The 25,653-nt window shown below is 43.9% G+C and overlaps 1 protein-coding gene across 1 annotated transcript in view; it reads right to left on the bottom strand.

The window, feature by feature from the left end:
* Nucleotides 1-25,152, bottom strand: part of BICDL1 (BICD family like cargo adaptor 1) — a 74,016-nt gene extending 48,864 nt beyond the window's left edge. The window contains exons 1-2 of the mRNA XM_065417927.1: nt 24,739-25,152; nt 19,036-19,251 (exon numbers count right to left, since the gene is read on the bottom strand). Of these exons, the coding sequence (XP_065273999.1) occupies nt 19,036-19,251; nt 24,739-25,152 (630 nt within the window). The remainder of the gene's footprint in view (nt 1-19,035; nt 19,252-24,738) is intronic.
* Between the last annotated feature and the right edge of the window lie 501 nt (nt 25,153-25,653).

Here is a 25,653-nt window from a genome sequence, read left to right as displayed (position 1 = left end):
ATCGGTTCCTGTTGTTGCAATAAAGCCATCCCTGCCCAGGGCCAACTCAGAAATGCACTCTTCTATTGTCAAGGATACTAAGTACACTTCTACCCCGATATAACGCGGCCCGATATAACACGAATTCGGATATAACGCGGTAAAGCAGTGCTCCGGGGGGGTGGGGCTGCACGCTCCGGCGGATCAAAGCAAGTTCAGTATAACACGGTTTCACCTATAACGTGGTAAGATTTTTTGGCTCCTGAGGACAGCGTTATATCGGGGTAGAGGTGTATGTCCAGAAAAGGAGAACAAAGACACAAATGCCACGTAGGAAGATATGTCTATCTGGTGGAGTTGAGCACTCCACAGTTATCTTGAGGGATGTCCCAGAAATGTGCTTCTTCAATATGGGACATAGTATTGGAAAGTCACTTTGTTCCATTATTTTAAAATGGTTTAGAACACGAAGTGCCAAATAGCAGCAACAAACAATGGTTTAAAGAGCCTCTCACTTCTAGGTCAGGTCAAATGGTCACCAATAATATAGAGTTATTGTTGTCTAGCTGTTTGATGCCCTATATGAAATTAGTTTGGTGGTTTCAGTCCAGTACCCAATGGCCAAGTGTTCACATGTTTCTACCATAAATTGTCCAACATTGTTGGTAATGTCAGCAGAGAGAGACTGATGAGGCTACAGAAACTGAACAACATACTCTCAGACTTAAAGCTGGTCCATTCAGGTCAGGATTTATGAATGTTGGTAAAACAGTGGGGGAGGAGGAAGGGAAACTTGCACTGCTACTGCCCGTTCTATTGATAAACAGAGGCTAGCCATTTCCAGCAATGTCAATCCAGCATCAAATTCCTATGTGCGAACAAAGCTACACAGGAACTCCTCAACTGGTGCTTAAATTATAAAGACACTTCTTTTAACATTGCCAAGGGAAAGTATTTTTGATGAAACCAAGGTGTTCTTTCCCTTGTCCTTGTTCAAAGAGTTTGTAGTTATGTCAAATTATAGTGAATATCTCCAAGCTGAAACATTACAAATGAAGACACAAATAATACTGAACAAAAGGGGAATAGATTGTGAAGAGGAGACAACTAGTTTAAATACTTGTGCACCACAAGCCATGTTTGCTGTCACATTATGTATTTAATAAAGGCTGAGATGCCTATATAATATTTTAATTCTTGGTTTGCTTACCAAGCTGTTTTTCCAATAAGAAAAATTCAAGAGCTTCATATCTTAGCAATGTTAACCTACAGTATGTATACTAGAGGTGTGTGGAAAGCGGACTCTTGGCTGAATTCACTGGTCTGCTAAAGTCACTTTGCTCTACTTATTATGCATCTCAAAGAGTCCTTGAAACGGGCTGGTCATAGCCAATGAAGAAATCCTCCTAGGCAGAGGAACTCTCTGCTGGTGCAAAGCTGGCAGAGGCAGTTCTGTCATCTTCTGTGCCAGCCACTCCCTTCCTTGGTGTAAGGAAAAGGAGGGGGCACATCAGGAAGGGGTCGTTGTGGAGTGGAACTCTGCTATGCCTGATCTTCCACTGGTGTAAGGTCCCAGAAGGACTTTACACAAATAGTATCAGTCAAGGCTGCTCCTGTGCGCATATTACCGAGGAGTGATCCAAACCCAGACTGAACAGTATTCAGAAATTAACAGATTAAGGGGGGAGGTGGGGAGAAGGGCAGCATCCATTCATTAAGCTCTTGTTGTGGGGATTTGGAACTTCCCAGCATGATACCCATTGGCACCAAGGGACTAAGGAGATAAAGATATTAAAGTCCAACTTTTCAGCACAAGCCTTTTGTAAAGTGCTGGTTCAAAATACACCTTTACCAGTCAAGCTGTGAGGCACTAAGTATATCCACACAGCTCGAGCCTGATAACTTGGAGGGCAGGTGCAAACCCTAGTTTTTGGAAATAGAATACTGGCTTTCCCCTCTTTCATTAAGTTTACAGAGCTTTGGAGTTGGTGGTAGTAATAATCTCACTGCAGCATTTTTTAAAATAACCTGGTGTAGTGAGGAGACGCGGCCTCCCACCCTGTCAGAAGGGGAAAAACCTGAGATCGCCCCCTAGTGGGCAGAACCAGGCCACCTGTGGCCACCCCGCCGGAAGCAGAGGGGCGGGACAGGAAGCTGGACTATAAAAGGCCAGCCTCCGAGCTCAGTAAGAGAGGGCTGCCAGAAGAGCAGGATGTCCTTTCCTTGCTGCCGGGGCCAGGAGCTGAAGGCGACAGCTGCCTGACCAGAGGAGTTACCTGAATCGCTGGAGACCAGCACTGCCGATGAACTGCTAGGGCTGCCGTTGGCTGTTTACCCCGGAGAGACGGAGGACGACCCTGGAACCCAGGTGCCCCAAACTGGGGAGGGCAGAAAGGAGCCCAGGGATGCTGAATAGGGTTTGGCTGTGGAATTATTGTGAACTGGCCAGCATGTTGTGGGTGGATCCTCTGCTGACCTAGTGGTGAACTACCCTGCCACTAACAGGGCCCTGGGCTGGGATGCAGTGGAGTAGGAGGGCCTGTGTCCCCCTACCCTGGGCACCCCACCAGTGGAGGGTGGCCACTTCCCCACTTGGAGGCCTGAATGGGTTAGGCACCTGCCAGAGCTAGGGCACCAGGCACATTTGCTGTTGCTCCCAGTTGAGAGTTAATTTCCCCACCCTGAACTGCTGGGCTGTATTGCTCGGACTTAGCCTGAGCTATAAACTGTGAATTGCCCGGACTGTGGTGGAAAGACTAATTAAGGCCTGGGCTGATTGTTGGCCAGACCTGCTAACTGCTCACTGCCCTGATTGGGGATCGGTCAGAGGGATTAACTGCTACTTGGATTAATTGCCAGGTGGACTCACCAGCTGGGAGCTGCCTCCTGCTTGAGAAACAACGAGGCGGCATGGCCTCCTGCCCTGTCAGAAGGGGAGAGAGATGTGCCCCTCCTTACACCTGGTCAATGCTCTTCTTTTCCAGTAATTTCACAGAGCAGGAATTTACACCAGGTTATAAGGCTCATTGGGGCTAATCCCTGCTAGTATTACACTTGTGTCCATGGTAACTGTCAGATGAGGCATAATCTTAGTGTGATGAGATGTGAGAAGGGTATTTATGGATAGTTGCCTGATGATGCTGGTTTAAATATACCCCAAATAGATTATGTGAACAGCTTTTACTTAGATGTCTGTCCTCCATGGTGAATTTTGGAAGATATATTTCAGATTGAGTCCAAGTCACTCATCTGCCATGTAAAACAGCAGCTAGTTGGGGGGAAACCATCCCTGTCATTTCCAAGTTGCCCTTCGTTGCCTTATCCACTGTAATGCAGCTCAGGGGACAAAGCATCAGTGTCATGAGATCAGTGACCATCTGTTTGCTCTTTGTATAGTACCGAGAGAGAGTTTGTGTGTGTGCACCTGTGTAAACATATACACACAGCTAAATTAAATCAGGCATAGCACTGACATGGATTTTTATTAAATCCATCTACCATATGTACCTGCATATATTATGAGAAAGTGTGGCCACTGTTTCAAGGCAGGTTTTTTTGGGGTGGGGAGTGCATATGAATGTTGGTTTGGAATCTCTCTAGGAAGCAGTTTATCAGCTACTATATTTCTCCCACCTACCTGTGAGCTGGGCAGCTCTGGGCACTAACTTTGCAATTTCCCCCCACCAAGGTATGTGGGAGGAGTTAACTTTTATAATGGGTGGGTGGATGGCTTGCATGCAAGTATGTCCAGTCAAACTAAGCTACCCACTCTCCTGACTTGAATAGTCTCTACTAGCACAAAGCTCACTATGGCTATAAAGTGAGCCAGTCCCCAGGCTGGTAGTTGGTGGGAGTGCCCAGGAGACAGAGCTTTCAGCCTCCGGCAAGACAAGAACGCATCCTGTCAGGCAAATGCAACTTCTCTGGCTGATTAAGGAGAAATGCTGGTGAGCAACAAAGAATTCACTTGTTTTCCTCAGCCCATGATAGAGGGCCTTGAGTATGGATTGTAAAGCAGGAAAGAAATAGGGAGGGGATTCCCCGAGTTTAAGACTTGATACAAATTACTCTCCTGGAAGGGGGTGGCGGGTAGGAGGAATGTGTCACTAGCAGCTGGTCCATCACAGACAATCTCTCTGTCACTGCTAATCTCAGTAAGCAGCAGTGATGAGCTGGTGGGCTGGATAACACCTTCTATTGTGGGAGGCTTCAAAGTAAATCAGCTGGTTTATCTCTGTACTTGGGTTAGGAGGAGCTTTTCAGAAGGCTCATAGCAGCAGCTGCTAATCTCAGTTCCACTGTCTACAGCTGCCCCCTCACTCCTTCCATTTTAAGGGGGTTCAAACAAGGGGGCTAGACCCAAAGTCAGCTTTACACAGTAGTTTAAACACTGGGCAGTGTCACTGGACTAGCTGACTATTGAGCAGGGTTCCCATCTATTCCTCAATTCTTCTTTCACGTCCTATAAAACAAGTCCTTTTCCATTCACCTCTTTGGAATTCATGTCCAATAAATGTCCATTATTCTGAACAAACAATGCATCCCTTGGAAGCATCACCTTTTGTGAAGGGCCATAAAATCTGATCCACAATGTGGAGGCAAGAGTGAAGGGTCTTGAGGTAGGTTATTTTGAATCTTTAACTTCAGATATTTAATCTCAACCGGTGTGCCTAGGAGTTGGCTTTTAAAGGTTGAAAAACATAAATTTTCCTTTTGTGTGTGGGCATCCTTTTAGCCAAAATGTGTCTCAGCATCTCTGGTGTAGGCTTTATGGGCACCCATTGCTTCAGCTACAAGTGCCCTAAAGATGGATAGTTTTTTTGCTCTGAAACAGAATGAGGAAAAGGAGGCAGAGTTGCAGATGGAGAGTCTAGCAATAGACCTCACTGGGTCTAGAAGGAGCTTCAAAACAACAAGCAGGCAGAATCTGTTTTGCATCTCTTCCAAAAGATCTACTTAAAGTAGATATGTCCCCATTATCAGAGGATCTGAGCACCTCACAATCTTGAATGTATTATCCTTTCAACACTCCCTTGAGGCAGGGCAGTGCTATTATCCCCATTTTACAAATGGGCAACAGAGGCGCAAGAAAGACTAAATGACTCACCCATGGTCATATAGGAAGTTGGTGGCAAAGCAAGGACTTGAACCCAGGTCTCTCAAGTCCTAGGTTAGTGACCTAACCATTGGACTAGCCTCCCTCAAAAAGCTTGACCTTGAACAGCGCAGAGCTCCCTAATGCCATAGTGGGACAGTGGTTCAGTACTGAGGGTTTTTTATTTTTAAATCTCACTTACCACTTCCTAAGAGGTCCCAAAGAGAGGTGGTACAGCTGCAACAACCATTTTCTTTAGTAACCAGCCTCCATAAACTAATATCTCAAACCTATAAAGCCAAGGACAGCTAATCTGGTATTTAAATCAGAACCGTTTAGCTAACTGTTTATTTTTTTGGCCATCCATGCTAAGGGGAAGAGAAGACAAGAGTGTGACAGGCAGCAAGGAACAAACACTTAGCCCATGAAGTACAACAGTCAATAGAAATCTACATTTTTCTAGACAAAGGCAGACTGACACTATTAACTGCAGTGAATGTAGTAACACTCTGAACCTTTATAAAAGGTCAATGAAAGCTACTTAATAAACATTGTGTTAAAGAGAATCAACCTGTTAACTTTTAGAATAACTGCCATTTTAGGAACATTTTTCTTGTCGCTTCATGTAAATGAGTCAGAAGCAAAATGAAGCTGCTATAGAGGGCTTATAATATTCCTCAAGAGCTGGTGGAACAATCTGCCTTGGAACCTTTCCCTGCATTTCCATTCACTTTTACATCCCAGGAAAGAGATGCTTTATGCCTGCGTACTTTATTCTCAGCTTGGCTGGACAAAATATTTCCAAAGCGCATGTCCTTTTAAAGGAATAGAGTTGTGTGTGGTTTAAATTTTTTTTTTTTTAAAGGTGTCTTTATGACAGGGCTGATTTGTTTTTGTTTTTTGTTTTTGTTTCCACCCCGCTACCCCAATTTCTTTTTGTATCTTGGAACTTTCTGGAATGTCAACTCTGGCGATCTGTGGTTTTGCTGAAGGATCAGATTGATATTTCAGATGAAGTCTATTGTTAAGATTTCATAAGATGACTAATGGAACAAGGTGGTTGTATCTTTGACAATGGACCTCCTTTCTCCAAAATGTTAGTCGTAGTTAACTACATGTTCACAAAACAAAGAATTTTGTCTAAAGGCCATCCTCAATTGCTAGTCTTTCATGCACAATTCTTGTGAGGTCATTTCACTAGTTCTCCACTCATCACAGAATCTTCCAAGGTAAAAGGACCTGAGTTTCAAATAAAGAAAACAATCCTTGTTTTGAAGAAATATCCCAATATCTTTTAGACCCTATTGTATGTTATGCAACAAAAGGGCACAATTGCAATGTCCTTTCTTTTCAGGGCACTTTTAGACAGATTTTGCTGGTCCAAAGAATACTGAACTTATCACAATGTCCATGTTGTATATAAAAATACTAGTTTCTTTGTGACTTCATTAAGAGATGTCTGTCTTAGTCTATAGGCTGTCTCTTCATTGCACCCTGTGTAATATCTTTGGTGTAAAGGTTTAAAAAAAAAAAAAAATCTTCCTCCTGGATTGGCCAGCATGCCTGGAGGTGTACCCTGGAGCTATGCGCCTGGTTTTCTAATATCTCCGATTTAAAGGCAAGGGTGTCATTAATAGTTGTAGGTTAAAAATCCAACAAGATGTGTAACTTCTGTGTTCTTTAATCCTACTACTAACTCAATCACAAACCTAGGCCAAGTTGTCCATGTAATTTCCCACTGCAATAATGATGGGTGTCAGTCTATGCATAAATCATCTTTGTATTGCGTTCTTCCATTAATTCTTGAATATTGTCTTGAAGCCACACTGATCAGGAAGGGTGATGGGTCACTAGGTTTTCTAAACTGAAGTTTCAAAATGGCTTATCCATAGCCTTTTCTCCTAGTGTTTATAGGTTAAGGAATTTATGTGCATTTTTATATATCTATCTATCCAGGAAATCAAGAGGAGAATTTAAAAAATGGTTTGAAACCAATACTTCCTCTTGGTCTCCCAATGCATCATCTTATTGGTGTTGCACTAGGATCTATATAAGATTCTAATCTATGGCAAAATGTATCAAGTACTTATAAGGCCCTCATCGAATGAGTATATGACCTCCATTACCAAAGTATCCGAGCACCTCACAACCTTAAAATATATTAATCTTGTGAGATAGGGAAGTGCTATTATCCCCATCTGAGTTTGTGGGCTACCACCCTTAGGTGGTGGTGCATTTTGGAAAAGAATAGGCAAACAACTTAAACTAAATGTGGTGCTAAACAAAACCAGTTTCCTGAAAGTGGCTGCCCCTAATGACCTACAAAAATGGATATGAATTTTGGAAGGAGATTCATGCTGGGAAAACTTTCCCTGACTAAAATGACTGACACATGGGGCCAAACTCTCCCCTCAATTGCACCACTGAAATCTGACGTCAACCTCACTGACTCAGCCAGGTCACACCAAAGAAAATGAGTAGAGAACATGGTCTTGCGTCTGCTTACGGATAAACAAATCAGTTAGGTAAGGTTAATTAACAATCAGCCCCAGGCTAATATAATCTAACTCTGAAATTAGCCATTTTGGGAGGGGAAAACTGAGGCGGTTTTGGGCATACTGGGGAAAAATAAGCCTTTGAGGGGCAAGAGAAAAATGCATAGCAGCTTGAATGTTCAGAATAGCTGAGTCCAGAATAGGTTCTAGAGAACTTGGATGAAAGTGATAAGGTAGGAAGGGATGTATGTCCAGAACAAGAAGATGATGCAATGGCTAGGAAGCTAAGGGCAACCAGTGATTGGCTCACAACACCTGCTTCAGAGCAAACTATAGTACTACTGTTAGTGATCTTCCAAATGGATCCATTAATTGCTATATGAAGGACAAGTTCAGATGTGAATGGCACATTTTAAGTGCCTGTATATTGGTGGAGAAAATTCCTGCACCAGATGTATAAACAGTTTTCTTGTGACTTCTCTTCATATACATCATGATCTGTGCAAAAGATGGAAAATTCCGTAGTTTTTTCTTAAATGTTTAAATGAAAAACATTTAAGATAGACAATTAGAGCGTTTTAGGGAGTAGTTACCAAAGCATTAGAACTTTGCTCCCACTAGGGGTTCTCCTCCTAGTTTTGATCTCTTCCATCCTCCTTCTCTGGACCTTGCATCATGGCAATCCTCCTAGCCATCAAGGAGGGCTGGATGCAACTCCCACCAGAGTTAGTACATGAAGCGCATGTCAGCAGCACTTCCACACGGAGGTGAGCAAAACTGCCTTTGCAACATTTTCTGCTGGCTGGGTTGTGAGCTCTGATATCATGAAGAAATTGCACCGGGTCAGTTTTGTCATTAGCTTGAAATGTTCACTTTTCTATATTCAGATTTCAGGGCCAGCTCTAGGCACCAGCAAACCAAGCACGTGCTTGGGGTGGCACAAGTTTAGGGGCAGCATTCCGGCCACCATTTTTATTTTTTTTGCTTCTGCAGTTGCGCTCCCGGAGGTTGTGGTTTGTGTGGTGGGTTTTTTGTTGTTGTTTTTTTTGCTTGGGGTGGCAAAAAACCTAGAGCAGGCCCTGTCAGATTCTACTCAAGCCACCACTATCCATGCAAGTTACTTGTGTCCCCACGCATTTCATTTTGTTTTATAAAATCTGTGTGTCAGACTCCTTTCCCACCCCATCTTCCTCTGCATGCAGTTCGTCTCTCAGATGCACAATAGAAACCTGTCAGATTGCAATACCAGTAACACCTAAAGAAAAATTAGCCTCACAACCCACCCACTCCCAAATTGCACCACTCAAAAGTGACAGCGCCTTGCACTTTCAGTCAAGTGTACGCTGGCAGTCTTACCCAGCAACTGTCTTGTCTTTCTGTGCCACAATTAGTGTTGCCAATATGTTGGTCTAACTGAGCTCAATCCAGTTCTATATTTAAATAGTTGTGGAACACGTATCAAAGGTCTGAAAGAAGCTCCAGTTAATCCTATAAGAGTGTGTTTCAAATAAACTGTATTGCTAAACATGATTCTATACAAACAATTTATTAAAGGTTTGGTCTTCGTGCAAGACGATTCTCGTGTATCATAAGTAACTAGAACACTAGAAGTGCACTCATTTAATAAAGCCAATGGAAAGGATACCTCACTCTACTCTTGAACTTTTGTGTAGTAAGCTATTTTTAAAATTACTTTTTTTTTTTATTAAACTAGCCGTTTAAAAGGCCTTTACTCTCTATATAGGCTCTTCTAAGAGGTCAAATGCTTTAAGTAGGCTCTTCCATAGAGATGTTGGCAAAGCTGAGTTTTGAATAGCCCTGGTTTCAGCTAGAATTGCAATGTGTGGACTCAACACTGTCACAGTTTTCTAGAATCTGCTGGAGCAGATTTATAGCTGCAAGTGTGAATAAGCAAAAATAATATTTTAAAGATTTCCTTTCCTACCCACATCTGATATGCTGCACAAGACAATCACTATAAACATTAAAATTAGACATGGATTCAAATTAGAACTGCTGAATTTGTTTGGAATGAGAAGGCCAATAGGAAATTATTTCACGTCAAAACCCAATTCAATTTTGGTACCAGGTCGGATTCCAAAAGGGTCTATTTTCCAGATGTGTCTCAAGGGGGTAGAAATCTGAAAGCCAGCTCATCCTATGCAACTTCCATCATTTTGGGGCAAAAACTCATAACAGCTGAGATTTCAGCACTAAACCCAAACTCTAAGCCCAGATCCAGATTTAGCCTCTCCAACCACTATCTAAAGCATAAGAAAGGTCAGTGAGCTCCAGTTATGGCCATTTATCAGTGAACTACCATACAAATTATGTATGTGATATATCTGCTACTTTGGAAACTAGCACTCAGATGGGGCATATCCCAAAAGAGGCAATGGCTGTGCTCAAGGCAGGGGAGTGGGAATCAGGAGTCCTAGGTCCATCACCAGTTCTGAAAATGTTGTGCTGTGATAGTGGGGGCAAGTCACTGTCACCATTTTGTGCCTTGGTTTCCCCAGTCTACAAAATAGGGAATATAGAAATGCTGTGAGGCTTGTTGGCTCAGCACTGATTCTTGGAGCAAAGGCACTTGTATATAAGTGAGATACGAGACCACATTCAGCCTGATATAACCAGGTGCAGCTCTCACTTAAGTGAAAGAATTTGCACCTTCTTATCCCAGGCTTAATAGATTTATTATATATAAACAGAAATTCACCACCTTCTTTGTTGTGGGTGGGGAAAAATGCACTTTATCAACGTATTTCAGTAAGGTGAGCCTTGCTAAATTCTACTTGGCCACTTGCCTGGAGCAAATAATTATTTTTGACAGGTGAATAAATTTTTTCCCCCCATCACCTGTTACAATAAGGTATGGGCTTTGGATCTTGGGATGGTAAATCTCCATGACCATTTTTGGAAGCCTAAAGCAAATCAAGGAGAACCTGTTTTCAGATGCAGCCCTACAACATGCACACGTCTAATTCAGGAGATGGGGGTGTGCCACTTCCCTGCAGTTATTCATTTAATAGGGATGTCAGACAGTTCCTGACTGACCAGCTTAGACGTCACAACTGCGTCTTCCATGCACTTGCAGCCTGACCGCAGCGGACTCACAAGTGGAATAACAACCTTGTCACCATGGCAACATCACCAGACTGGGACAATGTAATATGCTGTAGCCTAGCAACTGGTGACGGGGCTGCTGAGCAGCTCTGGAAATGGCAAATAGACAGCATAGAGTGAGATTGATCATCCCCAGGCAAAAACTGGGATGACGCTGAGCCGAGTACCCTCTCACCCCCGTAAAGCCTTGCTGCAGGAATCCGATGGGAAAACACCAACATTCCCCCACCCCGATGGTGCCCAGTGGCAGGATGAGGATGGAAAACACACCTACTACAATCAGCAAACACTAAACAATCCTCCCCTAGAATGTCATCCTGTAAAATCTGCCGATCTCCCTCTCCTTTGCCACAAGGCAGGGTGCAGCATTTGCCTAGTTACTATCATGCCTAGGGATTATCACAAAAATAATGGCACCTTATAGTTACATAGGCTGAAAGGTACTGAAACACTTCACCCAACCTCAAACCATACATGCAATACCCCTGAAATTCAGCCACAGCTGGGATGAAGGGAGTAGCTATCTGTGCACACAGGCCAGGGAGGACTGCTCCTCCTACCCCCTGTTAAATTTGTTAACAAAATAATTTCTCCACTCTGCCATTGAGCGCTTTCCCCAAGTATATTTCAATGGAGTTAAAAGATGTGCCCCTGGGGGCTCCGAGAGAGGGAAATCACTCGTCGCTGACAAATATGGAGGCAAGTAACATTCTGATTAAGAAAACTATGACAAAACCATAAATTTACATCAAGGGCCATGGGATCCTGAATGCCCAGAATGAACAGACAGGACCTCACTTTAAAGGTCTGAGCTGAAATTCATCCTATGCAGTTTACTGAATTTATTTATTTACCTCAAAACAGAGGGCTAACCTGACCCTCCTGGAATTCAAACTTGTGGTTGCAAGCAGTCTCGATACTTCAAACTAGAGGTTTAGATAATGAAGCCATCCCCCATGTAACCAGCAGCAAGCCTTTGTTAAGCACACCAATAGGGAGAAATCTACAGTGATCTTAAAGTGTCATTAAAGCAGTTTATAACCTTAAAACTTCTCTGCATCTATGAACACCATTGCCTTTGGACAGATGACAAGTGCACAATTTTCACTTACAAATGATTTGAATGTTTCTTAGCATCCATCTATGGCACTGAATCAGCTTGGGAAAGGGCTTTCCAGGGAAGAACACACAGCTGTGGCGATGTCCCACAGTTACAGCTTTAGTATAGAAAAGTCCCAATAGTCTGGTCATGATATGGCATGAAGTTGGATTATTATCTTGGAGTCTTTGCCATGGTGTTAATCAGAAGCCTTTCCTGGCATGGTGAATTCTGCAGAAAATTCCATGTGCATGGAATAAACAGGGTGCTGTAAATCATGTGGGGATTTTTAGCTATTGGGGGAATAGTGGGGCAGCCAAACAGTCCCATACAATTCATAAAGGGCTCGAGCCAAAGCTCAATGAAGTCAATGGGAGTCTCAGTGGCCTTGGATCAGGCCCTTTGACAATGAATATTTTTACTTTTGCAATCTTACCCCCGCCCCCATGTCTAGGCAGAAGTGTGTCCCCTATTGCATATGCAGTATATCACAACAAGACTTATCAAGATACACTGACTCAGGTCAGGTGACCTTCAGCCTCTGAACCCAACTTCGCATCACTTACAGGCAATGTATACTTGTAGATCAGAGGTGGGCAAACTTTTTGGCCCGAGGGCCACATCTGGGTATGGAAATTGTATGGCGGGCCATGAATGCTCATGAAATTGGGGGTTGGGGTGTGGAAGGGGGTGAGGGTTCTGGGGTGGGGACAGAAATGAGTTGGGGGGGGGTGCAGGAGGGTTCTCTGGACTGAGGGGTTCAGCAGGTGGGAGAGGGAATCGGGGCAGGGGACTGGGATGCAGCATGGGGTCAGGGGTGCAGACTCTGGGTGACGCTTACCTCAATCAGCTCCCAGAAGCAGCAGCATGTCCCCCCTCTGGCTTCTAGGCGGAGGTGCAGCCAGGCAGCTCTGTGCGCTGCCCTGTCTGCAGGCACTGCCCCTGCAGCTCCTATTAGCCACGGTTCCCGGCCAATGGGAGCTGCGGGGGCAGTGCTTGGGGCGGGGGCAGCATGCAGAGTCCGTTGGCTGCCTCTACACATAGGAGACAAAGTGGCGACATGCCACTGCTTCTGGGAGCCGAGCAGGGCAAGTCCCCAACCCCACTCCCTGTTTGCAGCTCGAGGGCCAGATTAAAACGTCTGGAGGGCTGGATGTGGCCCCCGAGCCGTAGTTTGCCCACACCTGCTGTAGCGCTTCCTGTGTGAAGATTCAATACAAAATCTTCAGTAGCAGGCAGCTGATTACTGCTTCATTAAAACAATTCTAGCCACAACAAAATTAAAACGGTACTTTAAAAAACAAATCAATGATTAACTTGCAAGCCCCAGGATGCAGAACGGTAATTCACAGAAAGATCCTTCCAGGGCTGAGGCAACAGAAGTTTGCTCTCCTGTTTTCAAAAAGCTGTGCTAGTCTGAGCTGACTTAGTAACCGAGGGTAGGTGCCACATCTCCAGATATGTTCTGTCAGGTGATTTGAAACAACCTCATACACAAGACCTAAGAGGCTTCTATTAAACATGTGTTTATAGAATAAGTCATTAAAACACTATGGATCAAATTCATTCCTGGTGTAATGTCACTATAACTTAATGGAGTTACACCAGTGATGTATTTGGCCCAACCTGTTTCCCCTAATAATTAGCAACAATGCCAAAGCTGGAAATGCACTCCACAAAGCCAACTTAATATGTATATGTGAACCTAGATGAATTACCTAAAACTTGTATAGTTCCTATACTGCCAGAACCAATAGAAACAAACATTTAAAAAACCCTTCAGCTTACTAACTGCAAACAGAAAACTCCACGAAGCTCTGAGTAGGGCAAGGGTAGCCAGAAAAGATACTCAATAGAAGCGGTTGAGAAAGGATAACATTATGTGGCCTGCAACTCTGGAATAAAAGCATTTCGCTCCAAGCAAAGGAAGGCAAAGGGCAAGAAGAGACCTTCACTTCTACTCAGAGGTGAAAGTGGGCTGGTACGGGCCGGTACAGTGTACCGGTAAGAAGTGGCCGCCGGTACGGCCAATGAGAAAGAGCTGCCACGGCAGCGCTTTAACACCGCTGCCCCTTTTGCCCCCCTCCTCTCCCAGTGCCACTGGGAAGGGGGGGCAAAAGGGGCAGCTGCCCCGGGGCCCTGCAATTTAAAAGGGCCTGGGACTCCTGGCTGCCGCCGTCGCTACCATGGCAGCGGCCGGAGCCCTGGCCCCTTTAAATCGCAGCCAGAGCCCCAGGCAGCGCGGGCCAGGCAGCACTGGCTGGGGGAGGCTGACCCCCCCAACCCCGCCCCTTCTGCCAGAGGTTCCACACCTTTCGGGGGCCTGGAACCAGGCCCCTGTACCGGTAAGACTTTTAAGTTACTTTCACCCCTGCTTCCACTCTTATGAAGCTTCCATCTCTTAATACAGAATCTGAAGAGGAAACACCCATTTAAAAACTGAGACAGATTAGTCACCGGAAGGATGGCATGTGGCTAGTAACTAAAACCTCCTCTGGAGACTTGAAGCTGATCTTTCCCAAGTTTTTTCTCTCCACCCTAGAGGGATTGATTGAAATAGCTCATTCATTATAACACCATGTCAGCAGCAAATGTTGTCAGAATATAAAAGCTACAGTGACTCTACTGAACTATCCTAGAGGGAAACCAAGGCAACTTAAGACTTAGCTTTCAGTGTTTAGAGAAAGTGATTCCAGCAACACAAGATAATACACGCTTCTTCCTGCCCCAGAGAACAGATTTTCATTGCAAAAACTACTGGAGCTTGATGTTGTTAAATTACTTCTTAATGCTCCATGTACTGTAAAAGAAGCTGAACTAAACTGGGAATGATACATCCTCATACAAACTGTAGATGCAGCAACAGGCTACAGCAGTCCATTGCTTGGTAGCAGGAAGTATGTGGGGAAAGCCATCTGGTAAAACCTATTTCCGAAACAACAGAAAGATTCCTTCAATCACTTCCTGACAGAGGAAGAAGCTAATACTTTCTCTCATTCTAAGTAGAAGGTCCTTTATTATTATTTATATTACAGAAGCAATTACAGGCCTGAACAGAGATCGCGGTCTCTGTGTGTTGTTTGCTTTAGATACACATAGGAAGAAACAGTCCCTGCTCCAGAAAGCCTACAGTCTGAATAGACAAGATAGGAAGTGTAGGAGAAAGGGAGCATTATCCCCATTTCACAGATGGGGAACTGAGATAGATTAAGCACCTTCCCCAAGATCACAGAGAGAACCTGCGGTGGACCTGAACTTGGATGTAATGAACCTGTACCTTAACCACAGGACCATCCTTTGTCTCCTACACTTCATACTTAAACAAACAAATGTTATAATCGGAAGGGTAGCCGTGTTAGTCTGAATCTGTAAAAAGCAACAGAGGGTCCTGTGGCACCTTTAAGACTAACAGAAAGACTGTTGCTTTTTACAAATGTTACAATGAATTTCTAAGTCATATTTATGCATACCACTCCCCTGCATTTAGGCAGAATCAGAACTAATCAACTATGTGTCAGACATTTTACTCCTAACAGATATTCTCCTTTACCTCATGTTGTGGCCTGTACCAGATGTATTACAATAATACTTTGTATGTGTGAATTAATCCAACATACAACTGAGATTTTAATCACAAATCAGGAAATTCAGAGGCAAGGTTGCTGTGAAAACCTTAAACTTTCACTTTTTTAATGTATGTATCACAATAGTCTTTCATTCTCCATGAATTTCAAATGGGAAATGAAAAAGAATATTGTATCCATTTTAAGCTGCTGAGTAGTGTTGCTCTGTTTTGTTACAAACAGCTACGGCATCCCCCAAGGAGCTACATTTCAAGGGTAGGTTAAGTGCCCGTAATATAATAATATTAACTGTTATTAGTAGAACTTTACACACCTGTACTACTTTCTCATCTGAATATCTCAGCTCACCTTACAAACATTAATTTACCCTCTCATCACCCCTGTGAGGAAAGAAAATATTATCTTTAGTTTTACAGATGCGGGAAAACTGATGTACAGAGAGCTAAAGTCTACAGCAAAACTACGAACAGATCTTCTGACTTGCAGTCCTGTGTTTTAGCCATAAGACCATCCTTCCTATGTCCTTTAGCTACTCCAGAGCCAGTGTAAGACTCAGTTAATGTTGAAATCTCAGGATAAAAAGCAATACAAAGTAATGTAATGCTTGGCAACAAGATGCTATTTAGTAAATGAAATATATAATCTTTCATTCCTATATCTTTAGATGCACATAAAATATGTACCATTTTGTATTGCAATGCAACATTTTATTTTGTTATTTTCTAATTAAAGACCCTAATGGGATAGAAATATTCAAGGGGGCAGAGTTAAGGCTGCTGTGGAAAACTTTGCTCTGAATTTCCTGATTATTATGCAATTAAAGCTTCCACCTTATTGTTGCATTAACATTCTTGTATACGAATCTCTTTTGGACGAAGAAATTATTATTCACACAGAATAAAAAGGCACGTGAAAACCTACAACCAGCCCTGCAGTAAGACTTTATATAGTACTTGCGCTCAAGATCGCAAAAGACACACCTCTTCCTAGAATCTTTTTTCACTGGATGTCTTCCAGTTGACCAGACCTAAGCTTGCTTGGCTCATGAGAGCCCATAGCACTATGGCTCCTGCAGGCTAGTGTTTTTTTGTTATAGTCACTGAAAGCCTAGGAAATAACATGAACAGGAATCAAAACCAGGTCACTCACATAACACTGCAAAGCACTTCTACCAGGTCAGATATCACATATATATATCTTCAGAATAAGATACGGGATCATTAAGAGCAACAGTTAGATTACAAAGCAACAACAAATGTAGAACACTAAGCATTCTTAGGTAGTCACTCATCCATATACTAATCAGGCTTAGATTAAAAAACAGAAATTGGATAAGATGAGCAACAATCTGATTTCAGGCTATTAGACCCTGGCACTTCAACTGCAATTTACCAAGACTCCCATGGCTTCATCCCAATAAGAACTTTTAACAAAAGATGATGATCTAAGATGTATATTAAATGTCAGGAACCGTTGCACAGGTGCCAAACTGAAATGCTGAGAACTACATTGCTTATTAATATCTGAAGTTCACCCAATAAGTTCTCCCCATAAATCCACATTCTTTATCTCTAAGAAGGGGGCTGATTGTCACTGCATATGTGAAGTTCAGCACCAAGACTGACATTCTAAAGAGATGAGTAGCCCCTCCTCTTCCAGTGTCTTTGTGGGACACGCAGGTTCTGTAGAAATGGGTAAGGAGGGACACAGAGCATAGATCTCTGGAAGTAGCAGGGATTTAAAGGACCAAAAAGACCAGTTAGGACTTGGATGGTGGTGGAACACTGTGACTCTTTAGGAAAGGAACTGCCATATGCTATGTTTGTACAGTGCAATGGGGCCCTGACTTAGTGGAGACCTCTAGGTGTTCCTACGCTATAAATGCTATATAATTATCATCCTGTGTGGCCCAAAGCCCAAGGAAAAGGTTTGTCCTTTCCTGAATTGTCTTTCAGCTTGTTTTGGTGCCTGCAAGCTACAATCTTTATGTAATTGTCTTAATGACTGGCTGTGAAAAGAGCATGGCCGTGGAAAAGTGATCCTGAAGCTGACAGAGACTAAGTTCACAGCCTGACTCATGTGACGTCCTAAGCCTCTACCCCCTGCAATATCAAACCTAACCTCCAGAATGTCTCTCTAGTCCTAGATGAAGATCTCAGCCATGGATTCATACCTCTCCTTGACAGAATTGTCAGTGTATGAGCTACAAAGAGCAGATTCTAGATCACTGGGTACTTATATAGCCCTATCAGTGTGGTATGAGAGTACTTCACAAACATGAATGAATTTCTCCTCTACACCCAAGGAGCTAGGGAAGGATTATTATATCATTTAAAAATAAAAACCACAGATGGGGAAATCAGACAGATTAAGTGACTTGCCCAATGCCACACAGATAATCTGTGGCAGAGCTGGGAACAAAACCCATAATTTCCCATGTTGCAGTCCAATGCCTTAACCACAAGCTCATCTTTTCTCTCGTACAGAGACCTTGCAGAAGCTACATACACAAAAAGACAAAGTAAATGCACAGCTGCAGCCGGAGCCCCTGTGTCCAGCTACTGATATTCTCCTGGTGCCAGCGCTGTGGCTCAGGCCTTATTTTTCCCTTTACCAACTTCTGTGTTCCTATCAGCTCTAGACAACGACATCCTGGTCCAAGCCTACACTTTGAGCTGCTGCTTCCCTACTGACCCCAGTTCTGGATCTTTAGCCTGAATCTACACATTACACTGTACTGCTCCAAGTACTGCGCTTGATATGCTGGAGTAATTTACCACATTCACATGAGACATTCTTGCAAGGGTACTACCATACAGACGATTAGATTTCTATTGGTTCTCTGGGAGTACCATGGAATAAAGGAGGACAAAAGATACAGATTCTTAATTTTCTAAGACAGGTTAGTTTTTGGGCCTGACAACCTTAATCATCCTTCTTTAAATTATTGAAGGTATGCATTCAATCTAGAAAAATTTCTCATCCTAGTTTTCAATTTTCAATCCTCCTTCATGCAGTGAGCCAAATTATGTCTTTAGTAAAAATCATGCAACCCCAATGAAGTTAGTAGGGTTTTGTATGTTTACCCATGGACAGAATTTGCCTCAGTGAGTGCATGATCTCGGGATGACCAATTCTGCCCTCAGTTCTAACAGTATAGATACCATTTAGCTCAATAACTGTCACACCTGGATAACTGGAGGCAGAATTGGGCCTTTGGTGTCATCATTAAATTGACAGTAGATTAGTCTTGCCCTGCATATAGTAAAATATTAATGACACTTCAAGCTGATAGCTGTTTAGAAGCCTGATTTAAGTTCCTGGAGAGGAAAAGAGAAGTTGGATGAAAAATATCCATAAAATAAATAGAAAACAGCCTTGATTGCACAACTAACAATATGTGATTGTGTTGTGGATCACCTTGAAGAGCCCATTTTCAGGGTATGAAGTGCAGTTTAAGGACAGTACATCTTGTTAGGGGCACTGATGTAGTTTGACCAGAGACATGGAATAGATTTTTTTTTTAAGGGAAGGGTCTCACTCATTTGTCTAAAAGGTTGATTACGGAAGAGTTCAAGACTTTTCCAAATGACAGAATTGACTAACAATGTGGGGACTTCCACCTCCCCTGCCCCTGTCCCTGCTAGAAGGCCTCACCTTGCTGAGCTGATCCAAGAGTCTTTGGTTCTGTTCAGATAATTCCTGGACGGCTCGTGTTTTCTCTCGATCTGCTTCACGAAGATGAACCTGCTGCTTCTCCAACTCATCCTGTAGCTGTTTCACATCGCTCTCCAACTCAGACACCCTTCCTTCCCATTCCCCTTCTCTGTTCTCAAACCGTCGCCTTAATTCGTGTTTCTCTTGCTCTAGATGCTAGGTAATAGAAAGAAAGAAAAAGATTATGAAAGCAGAAAAAAAATCAAAGGATGCTGCATGTTCCTACCAGATTCTCCATTCCCAGATATCCCTCATGTTTTCATCAGCTCCTCCCTGTACGTTCATGCAGCAAACACAATACAAGAATTTGCTACTTCTATATGACTTGCAAATCTATATTAGAGTCAAGAAACAGGTACTGAAATCTCTCCCTATTCCAATAATAAATCTGTCCATGTGCTTTGTAGATAAATGGAGGAAGTCAAAAATGCCAAATTTTGTTCTGAGTACAAAGAAACAGCAAAGCAGACTCTGAATGTCAATAAGTAGAAAATTTAGGTCACACAGACCAATTAATAATTTAGACAAACATGAGTCAACTCAAACAAATTTTGGGGGGGTCAATCTAGTACCATCCTGTCATTCTTATTCTGCTCTCACAATCAGAGATCTTTAAAACCAGTTCTGTGGTGCTTTAGGCACCCTGCAGTAAAATATGCTCTTGTCAAGTGGCTCTTTCTGTCCTAACTGGGTACGTAGTATTACTGCGTGCTGTAAAACAGCTATTGTTTTCCACACCAAAGGGGGCGAGGGGGATGTATCAGTGGCTGGTGAAGTGACTTCTGTACCTAATATATGTATGCATATATTTAGGACCAGTTTTTCAGAAATTGACTTTACATTTGCAGGCACAATTTTGCATCCACAATTAATTGTTTGTAAAAATCAGGTAGTTAGAAGTCTATTAGAATTTGCACGTTTTGCAGGGCCAGTTAACTGAAGGTCTAAAAATGGAGGCTCGGCTAAAGTAGAGCTGAAAATTAGGTCAAACTCCTTCCATAGTATACCCTTTTGCAGAAAAATCCAGGAGGGCTAAAGTTGCTTGGAAAACTCAAGTTCTGAGTGTTTCTGGGGTAACAGAGGCCACATTTGCTTGCCTGCAGACTGGTTCACAGAGTGAAGCCCTTTCCTTTTGATGCTCCAAGATCCTTGGGGAAATCTTGGGTATCCTGAAGAGTGACAGCCTCTTCTTGCTACTCCCTGGGTCCCTTTGTCCCACATGGCAAGCTGGCTCCATCAGAAGCCATGTTGCCAATGCCTCCTCTCCTGAATGTGGTCCTCCTTTCAAGAAAATGTGACCGCATGGGACAAGAGGCCACTGGGATTAATACAGATAGCAATTCCCCATTTTTCTCAGGACACAATCCCACAGTGAACAGGTCACTATCGCCCCATCCCTTCATGTCCATACACCTAAGGGGAGAAAAATCACACAGTATATATGTGGAGTGGCTTCTTTGGTGTCTTTAATTATCTGTACCGTGTTAGCACCTGAGTCTCAGTCATGGATCAGCCCCATTGTGCCAGGAACTGTACAACCGAATAAAGAAAGACAGTCCCTGCTCTGAAGGCTGCCATCTCGATTTTAGAAAAATCTCATGAGGAAAAGTGTTTCCTACTATTTTAACGATGCTACAGTTGCTGCAGTCTATGGGATATATTCTAATTTTAGCAGGTGAGGGGGAGTTATGCATGTATATACCCACACATCAAGCCAAAAATATCCTCCTTTATAGTTCAATATCTCATTCATTGCTAAGCACTGTTCAGAAGGATATGGGGGTGTGTGTTGTGGATAGAAGACTGAACCTCAGCATGGTGAGTATAAGTAGTGCAAACAGATTACAATCAAAATTCTCAGGTGTATAAAGAAAGCTATTGAACATAATTCAGAAGCAAACTGTAAGCCTATATACAGGACCAAAATGACTATTTTAAAATATTGTGCTGATTTACTACAAAAAGATTCAATAAATGGAAGAGGTGTACAGCAAATGGGAATCCTATTGATTCGGGGAATGTAGTTACTAGGAAACCCTAATAGCTCTAGCCTAGTTGTCTGGTGAAGGAGAGACAATAAAAGGTATTGTGGGATACCACCGCAGAGTCAAAAGAGTGGAATCCACCAAGATGGGCTGACTAGATTTGTGTTTGCCTCTGTCATTTTTTTTTCATTTTTACATTTTTTTTTGTCTCAATAACAGACTCTTCCTATAATCAATCCTTCCCCAAACCTAGAGTCCTGTAAGTTGGATGGAGATCTCCAGTGCATTTCCATGCTATTTAGTACTGACAGGAGTGAAAGAACAGACTGTTCTAATTGATATTTCTTTTCTAGCATTTATTTCTACTCAGAACTGAATTCTAGAAGACATTCTATTCTGAAAGTGTGCTTCCTCATCCAATTAACTGAGTTGGGTCTGGCCTGACTTAAAAAGACAGGAGCAAGTGTGGCGGTTGCCTTGTTGACAATGAGAAGCTGCACTGCAAAATGCTGGAAAAAGGACACAGAACAGGAACAGAGGCATTAATTAATTGTTTTAACCCCTTGCAGAGGATAACAATGAGATTCAGAGAACATCCCAACTATAAGAAGATCTGGATTCCATATCTGGAAATGAATGTATAGTCTGACTCAGCACTGAGAGGTCTGTCAAAGTAGGTGTGCTTGGTACCAAATGCAGAACCTTAGTAAACTAGGCCATCACACACACAGAGAACACTTTTGGAGATAACAAAGAGCCAATTGTGCATTGTGTGTGTGTGTTTTCAGAGAAAAACAAACGTATGAATCTGCAAAGAATCGAGAGAGAGAGCGTATATAGATTTATAGCTGTTTTGGTGACGCCAGAAGAGCAGACCAGTGCATTGTTAGCTGGGAAATGGATACACTGGAGAAAGTGCACTGAATTCTCAGCATTAGCTCTAAACAGTTAACTTGGGAGGAAAGGAGGAAATGTTTCTTGAAACTTGCTATTTAACAGCAGTAAATCTGGGTGAAACTGTAACTAGGGTGATTCAGCTAACAGCTCAGTTTCAAAAAGCAGCAATAATAAATTCTACAAAGGGAGAGAGAAAACGCAATATAGGGAAATGGATAAAATAAGCACAGATCTTTTCCTTTCCCTGCCCCCAGTCTGCTCCTGCTCCCATTGAAGTGAATGGAAGTTTTTCAATAGACTAACTTTTAGCTTGATGAACACAGGATTATCAATGTTTTTTGCAGTATTGTGTAGCCACGTTGGTCCCAGGATATGACATAGTCAAGATATTATCTCAAAATACCCTGTCTCTCAGGTTAAAACAAAAGCAAATCTAACTATTAAACAATGCACTGGGAGTGAAAAGGGCTAAATATTAAAAACACGTACTTGGGGGAACATTAAAGTAATAAATAGTGTAATTAAACAACATTTTGAACAAATGTCACCTTCACTACTGTTGCTATCAGAAGAGTAAAATTACTGAGAAGTTTTACTATGGAGATAAAGTTATTGGCTATAGTAAAGTATTGGGTTTAATAACAAAAAGACAGATATCCCTTTAGGATGAAAAAGCTCACAGAACAAAGGACTTTGGTACTTACAGTAAATTCACAAATCCTCTTGAATTTGCAAAGATATATGACTCCACAAGGAAGACAGGAATATGCTGAAGTGTACACACAGGGTCAGTGTCGGGTAATGGTTTAAATTAGAATGTTGATCTGTCACTGTTCAAACTAGCTCTAAAATGGTGTTCCCTGGGTTTAGTATTTTCAACAATATTCACTGGTGGAATTAGAAACTTCTAGTGTAAATCTCTAAGCAAAGAACTGGTGTAATAGTAATACTTTATAGAGTTGCGTAATAGAATTGGTCCAAGAGAAGCTGCCTGCACAAGCCCTTTCATTTATAATCACTCCATTTCAACCTAAAAATCAATACATAGCTCAATCCACTGGGTTCCTAGCAAACAGCTTTATCCAGCTATTTATAGGTATTTTCAAAGCAGACAGTTCACACACACATATACCATTAAGGTTATCTGCTGGCATAAGTTATCCATAATAGCCAATTGCTAAGGCACAAAGATTATGTACACAGTACCTTCTACTTTAAGTTTCAATTCTGAAGTATTCCTGAATCTAGACTTAAAAAATAAAAGTGTGTGTGTCCACAGTTAAAATGTACCTACTGTTCTACCTACTTATGCAGGGTCAGCACCTACTTCACAGACCTTTAAGCACATTATGTTGTAGTCTGAATTAGTACAAATTATTCAAAGTTCTACATCGTAAACAAAATTGAAAGGAGGACTAATTTTCCCTTTATTGCATAATTAATTTTTTCCCAAATAGGTTTTTTCCTATCATCAGCATGGGGGATTTTCAGTTGATGCCTTGTTGAAGGCCTTTCCAGGTCTGTCTTGGGTTCTCCCTATATAATAACCATGTGCCTCATCTCCAGTAAACAAGAGAAAGGAAGGTACCTGTATAAAGAATTACTGTTTCCTAGAAGACCAACCACACCAGAGAAATGTTTTAAAGACAGCAGGTGGGCATAATTTGTAACTGAAATGCCTTCATGCAGTTCCATATGTTCCAGTAGACTATCTAGGTGTTCAATTATATACAGGTTATACAAAACCACTACAAAATTAACCTCAGATGATTTCATTTCCATTAACTATAGTTCCCATGTCAGGTTCTGGTAGGGCTGTAGACAGATTTTTGCAATGTTGTATACCTTATCTTTGGGCAATCAAAGGTTTTCATGGTTTCCTCCCATCCTCCATAGCCCTAAGACAGGAGGTCAAGGCAAGAGCATCTCTAGGTTTCAATATAGAAATCTTCTTTTAGAAAGAACTAACCCTTGTAGTACAGAGTTCATATGTATACATATTATACACCCTAACAGCACATTACACGTTCAAAGTAAATTAGATAAAAAGGACTTGTGCCTGAAACCTACAAACAAGTCCCCAAAGTTACCTTTAAAGAAAAAGTAATCTGGGTGAAGATGGAAAAGGGAGGACGTTCTTTACTTGTGCCTTTACAATACAATAATCTAGCGGTGCCCCTGAATTTAGCATTGCCAGCTTCTGGCCAATGAGCAGCTGAGACACACAAAAACTTGCTGCGAAGAAAGGCCTCCTCCATGCTTTTTAAAGGAGCTCAAGTCTCCCTGCTCCTCCGACCTCCCGCTGTCTCTCTCTCTCTAGTCCTTAGAGCCGGGGTACTTCCCAGCCCGAGTGCCAATGCATCTCCTTCCTTTCACCAGCCAGGGCCTGCAACTTAGGTGAAACGCTCGTCGTTATCCCTGGAACCCAGGTTTCTCCCCTCTCCCGCCTCCTCTTATAGAGTCCCTCAAGGACAGGTTTCCAGAACCAAGTTCTCACTTGCTCCCACATCACTGTCACTGGAGACTAGGGCTTCTCGCCCCACCCGGCACGCGGCTCCGAAGCTCGCATCTTCTGCCCCCTCTACCCTAGACAGTCAGTGAGGCTGGAGTCACCCCAGCTCACCCCCCTGCTTGCCCCTGGAGCGCAGCTCGCCACCTACCCTGCCTTGTCCCGCATGCGAGTGATCCTGAGGCCGGCTCTTCCCCTAGCCCAGATCGTCCAGCGCCCAGGTCCTCCTCCCCCCGGCCCCCAGCCCCTCACCTCCAGCTTGTCGGTGAGCTCCTGGTGCATCCGCTCGTACTGCCGGCTGATGTCCTGGTTCCTCTCCAGCAGCGCCTTCCCGAGCCGGGCGGCCAGCACCAAGTCCTTCTCCTTCTGCCTGATCAGCGAGAGCAGCTCGGGCTGCTGCCCGGCCGGGGCAGGCCCCGCGTCCTGCTCTCCGACTTGCTGCTGCTGCCGTTGCTCCCCGGCGGCGGCCAGGAGAGCCAGCTCCTCCTCCAGCGCCAGCTCCAGCTCCCCCGGGCCGCCCTGGAGCGGAGCTAAGGCGGCCGCGGCGGCTGCGGGGCTCCGGGCGGCTCCTGCTCCCGCGGCCCCCTGCAGCTCCATGCAGCAGGCGCTGTCCAGCTCCGCTGGTGCTGAAGCGGCGCCCGCCAAGCCCAGGCAGTACGCGGCCATGGCCCGCCCCTCGTGCGCTCCAGGCTGCGGGGGCAGGCGAGCCCGGCCCCCGCCGCTGGGGCTGCCTCTGCCCCTTCTCCTCCCGCACGCGGGGCTGCGCCAGGAGCCTGCCCCGCGCTCCGTGCCCGCGCCGAGCCGCCGCCGCGCGCGCCGCCTCCCGGGAGGACGCGGGGAGCCGCCTTAGCCGCCCTGCTGCCGGAGCCGGGCTGTCTCAGCGCGCGCGGGGCGCCCCGCTACTGCTGCTGCTGCCGCCGGCCGCGCTCCGCAGCGCCGCTGCCCGCGCCCCATCTCTGCCGCGGCGCCTGCAAAACATCGCGCTGCAGCAGCGGCAGCAGGAGCCTCGGAAGCCGGCGGCGCGGCCACCCCCTCCCAACCCCGAGCCCTGACGACAGCAAACACCTGTTCTCCGAGGGGCTCTGATTCGCCGAGCCGGGTAGCTCCATAGGCCGGCACCCAGGTGCTGCCCTGATTAACCCCTCCGTGCCCCGAGCCTCGCCGCAC

This window comes from Emys orbicularis, chromosome 16, assembly GCF_028017835.1.
Source record: "Emys orbicularis isolate rEmyOrb1 chromosome 16, rEmyOrb1.hap1, whole genome shotgun sequence".
Classification (NCBI taxonomy): Eukaryota; Metazoa; Chordata; order Testudines; family Emydidae; genus Emys; species Emys orbicularis.
Note: the sequence above shows the minus strand (reverse complement) of the source record. Positions and strands in the feature narration are given on the sequence as shown.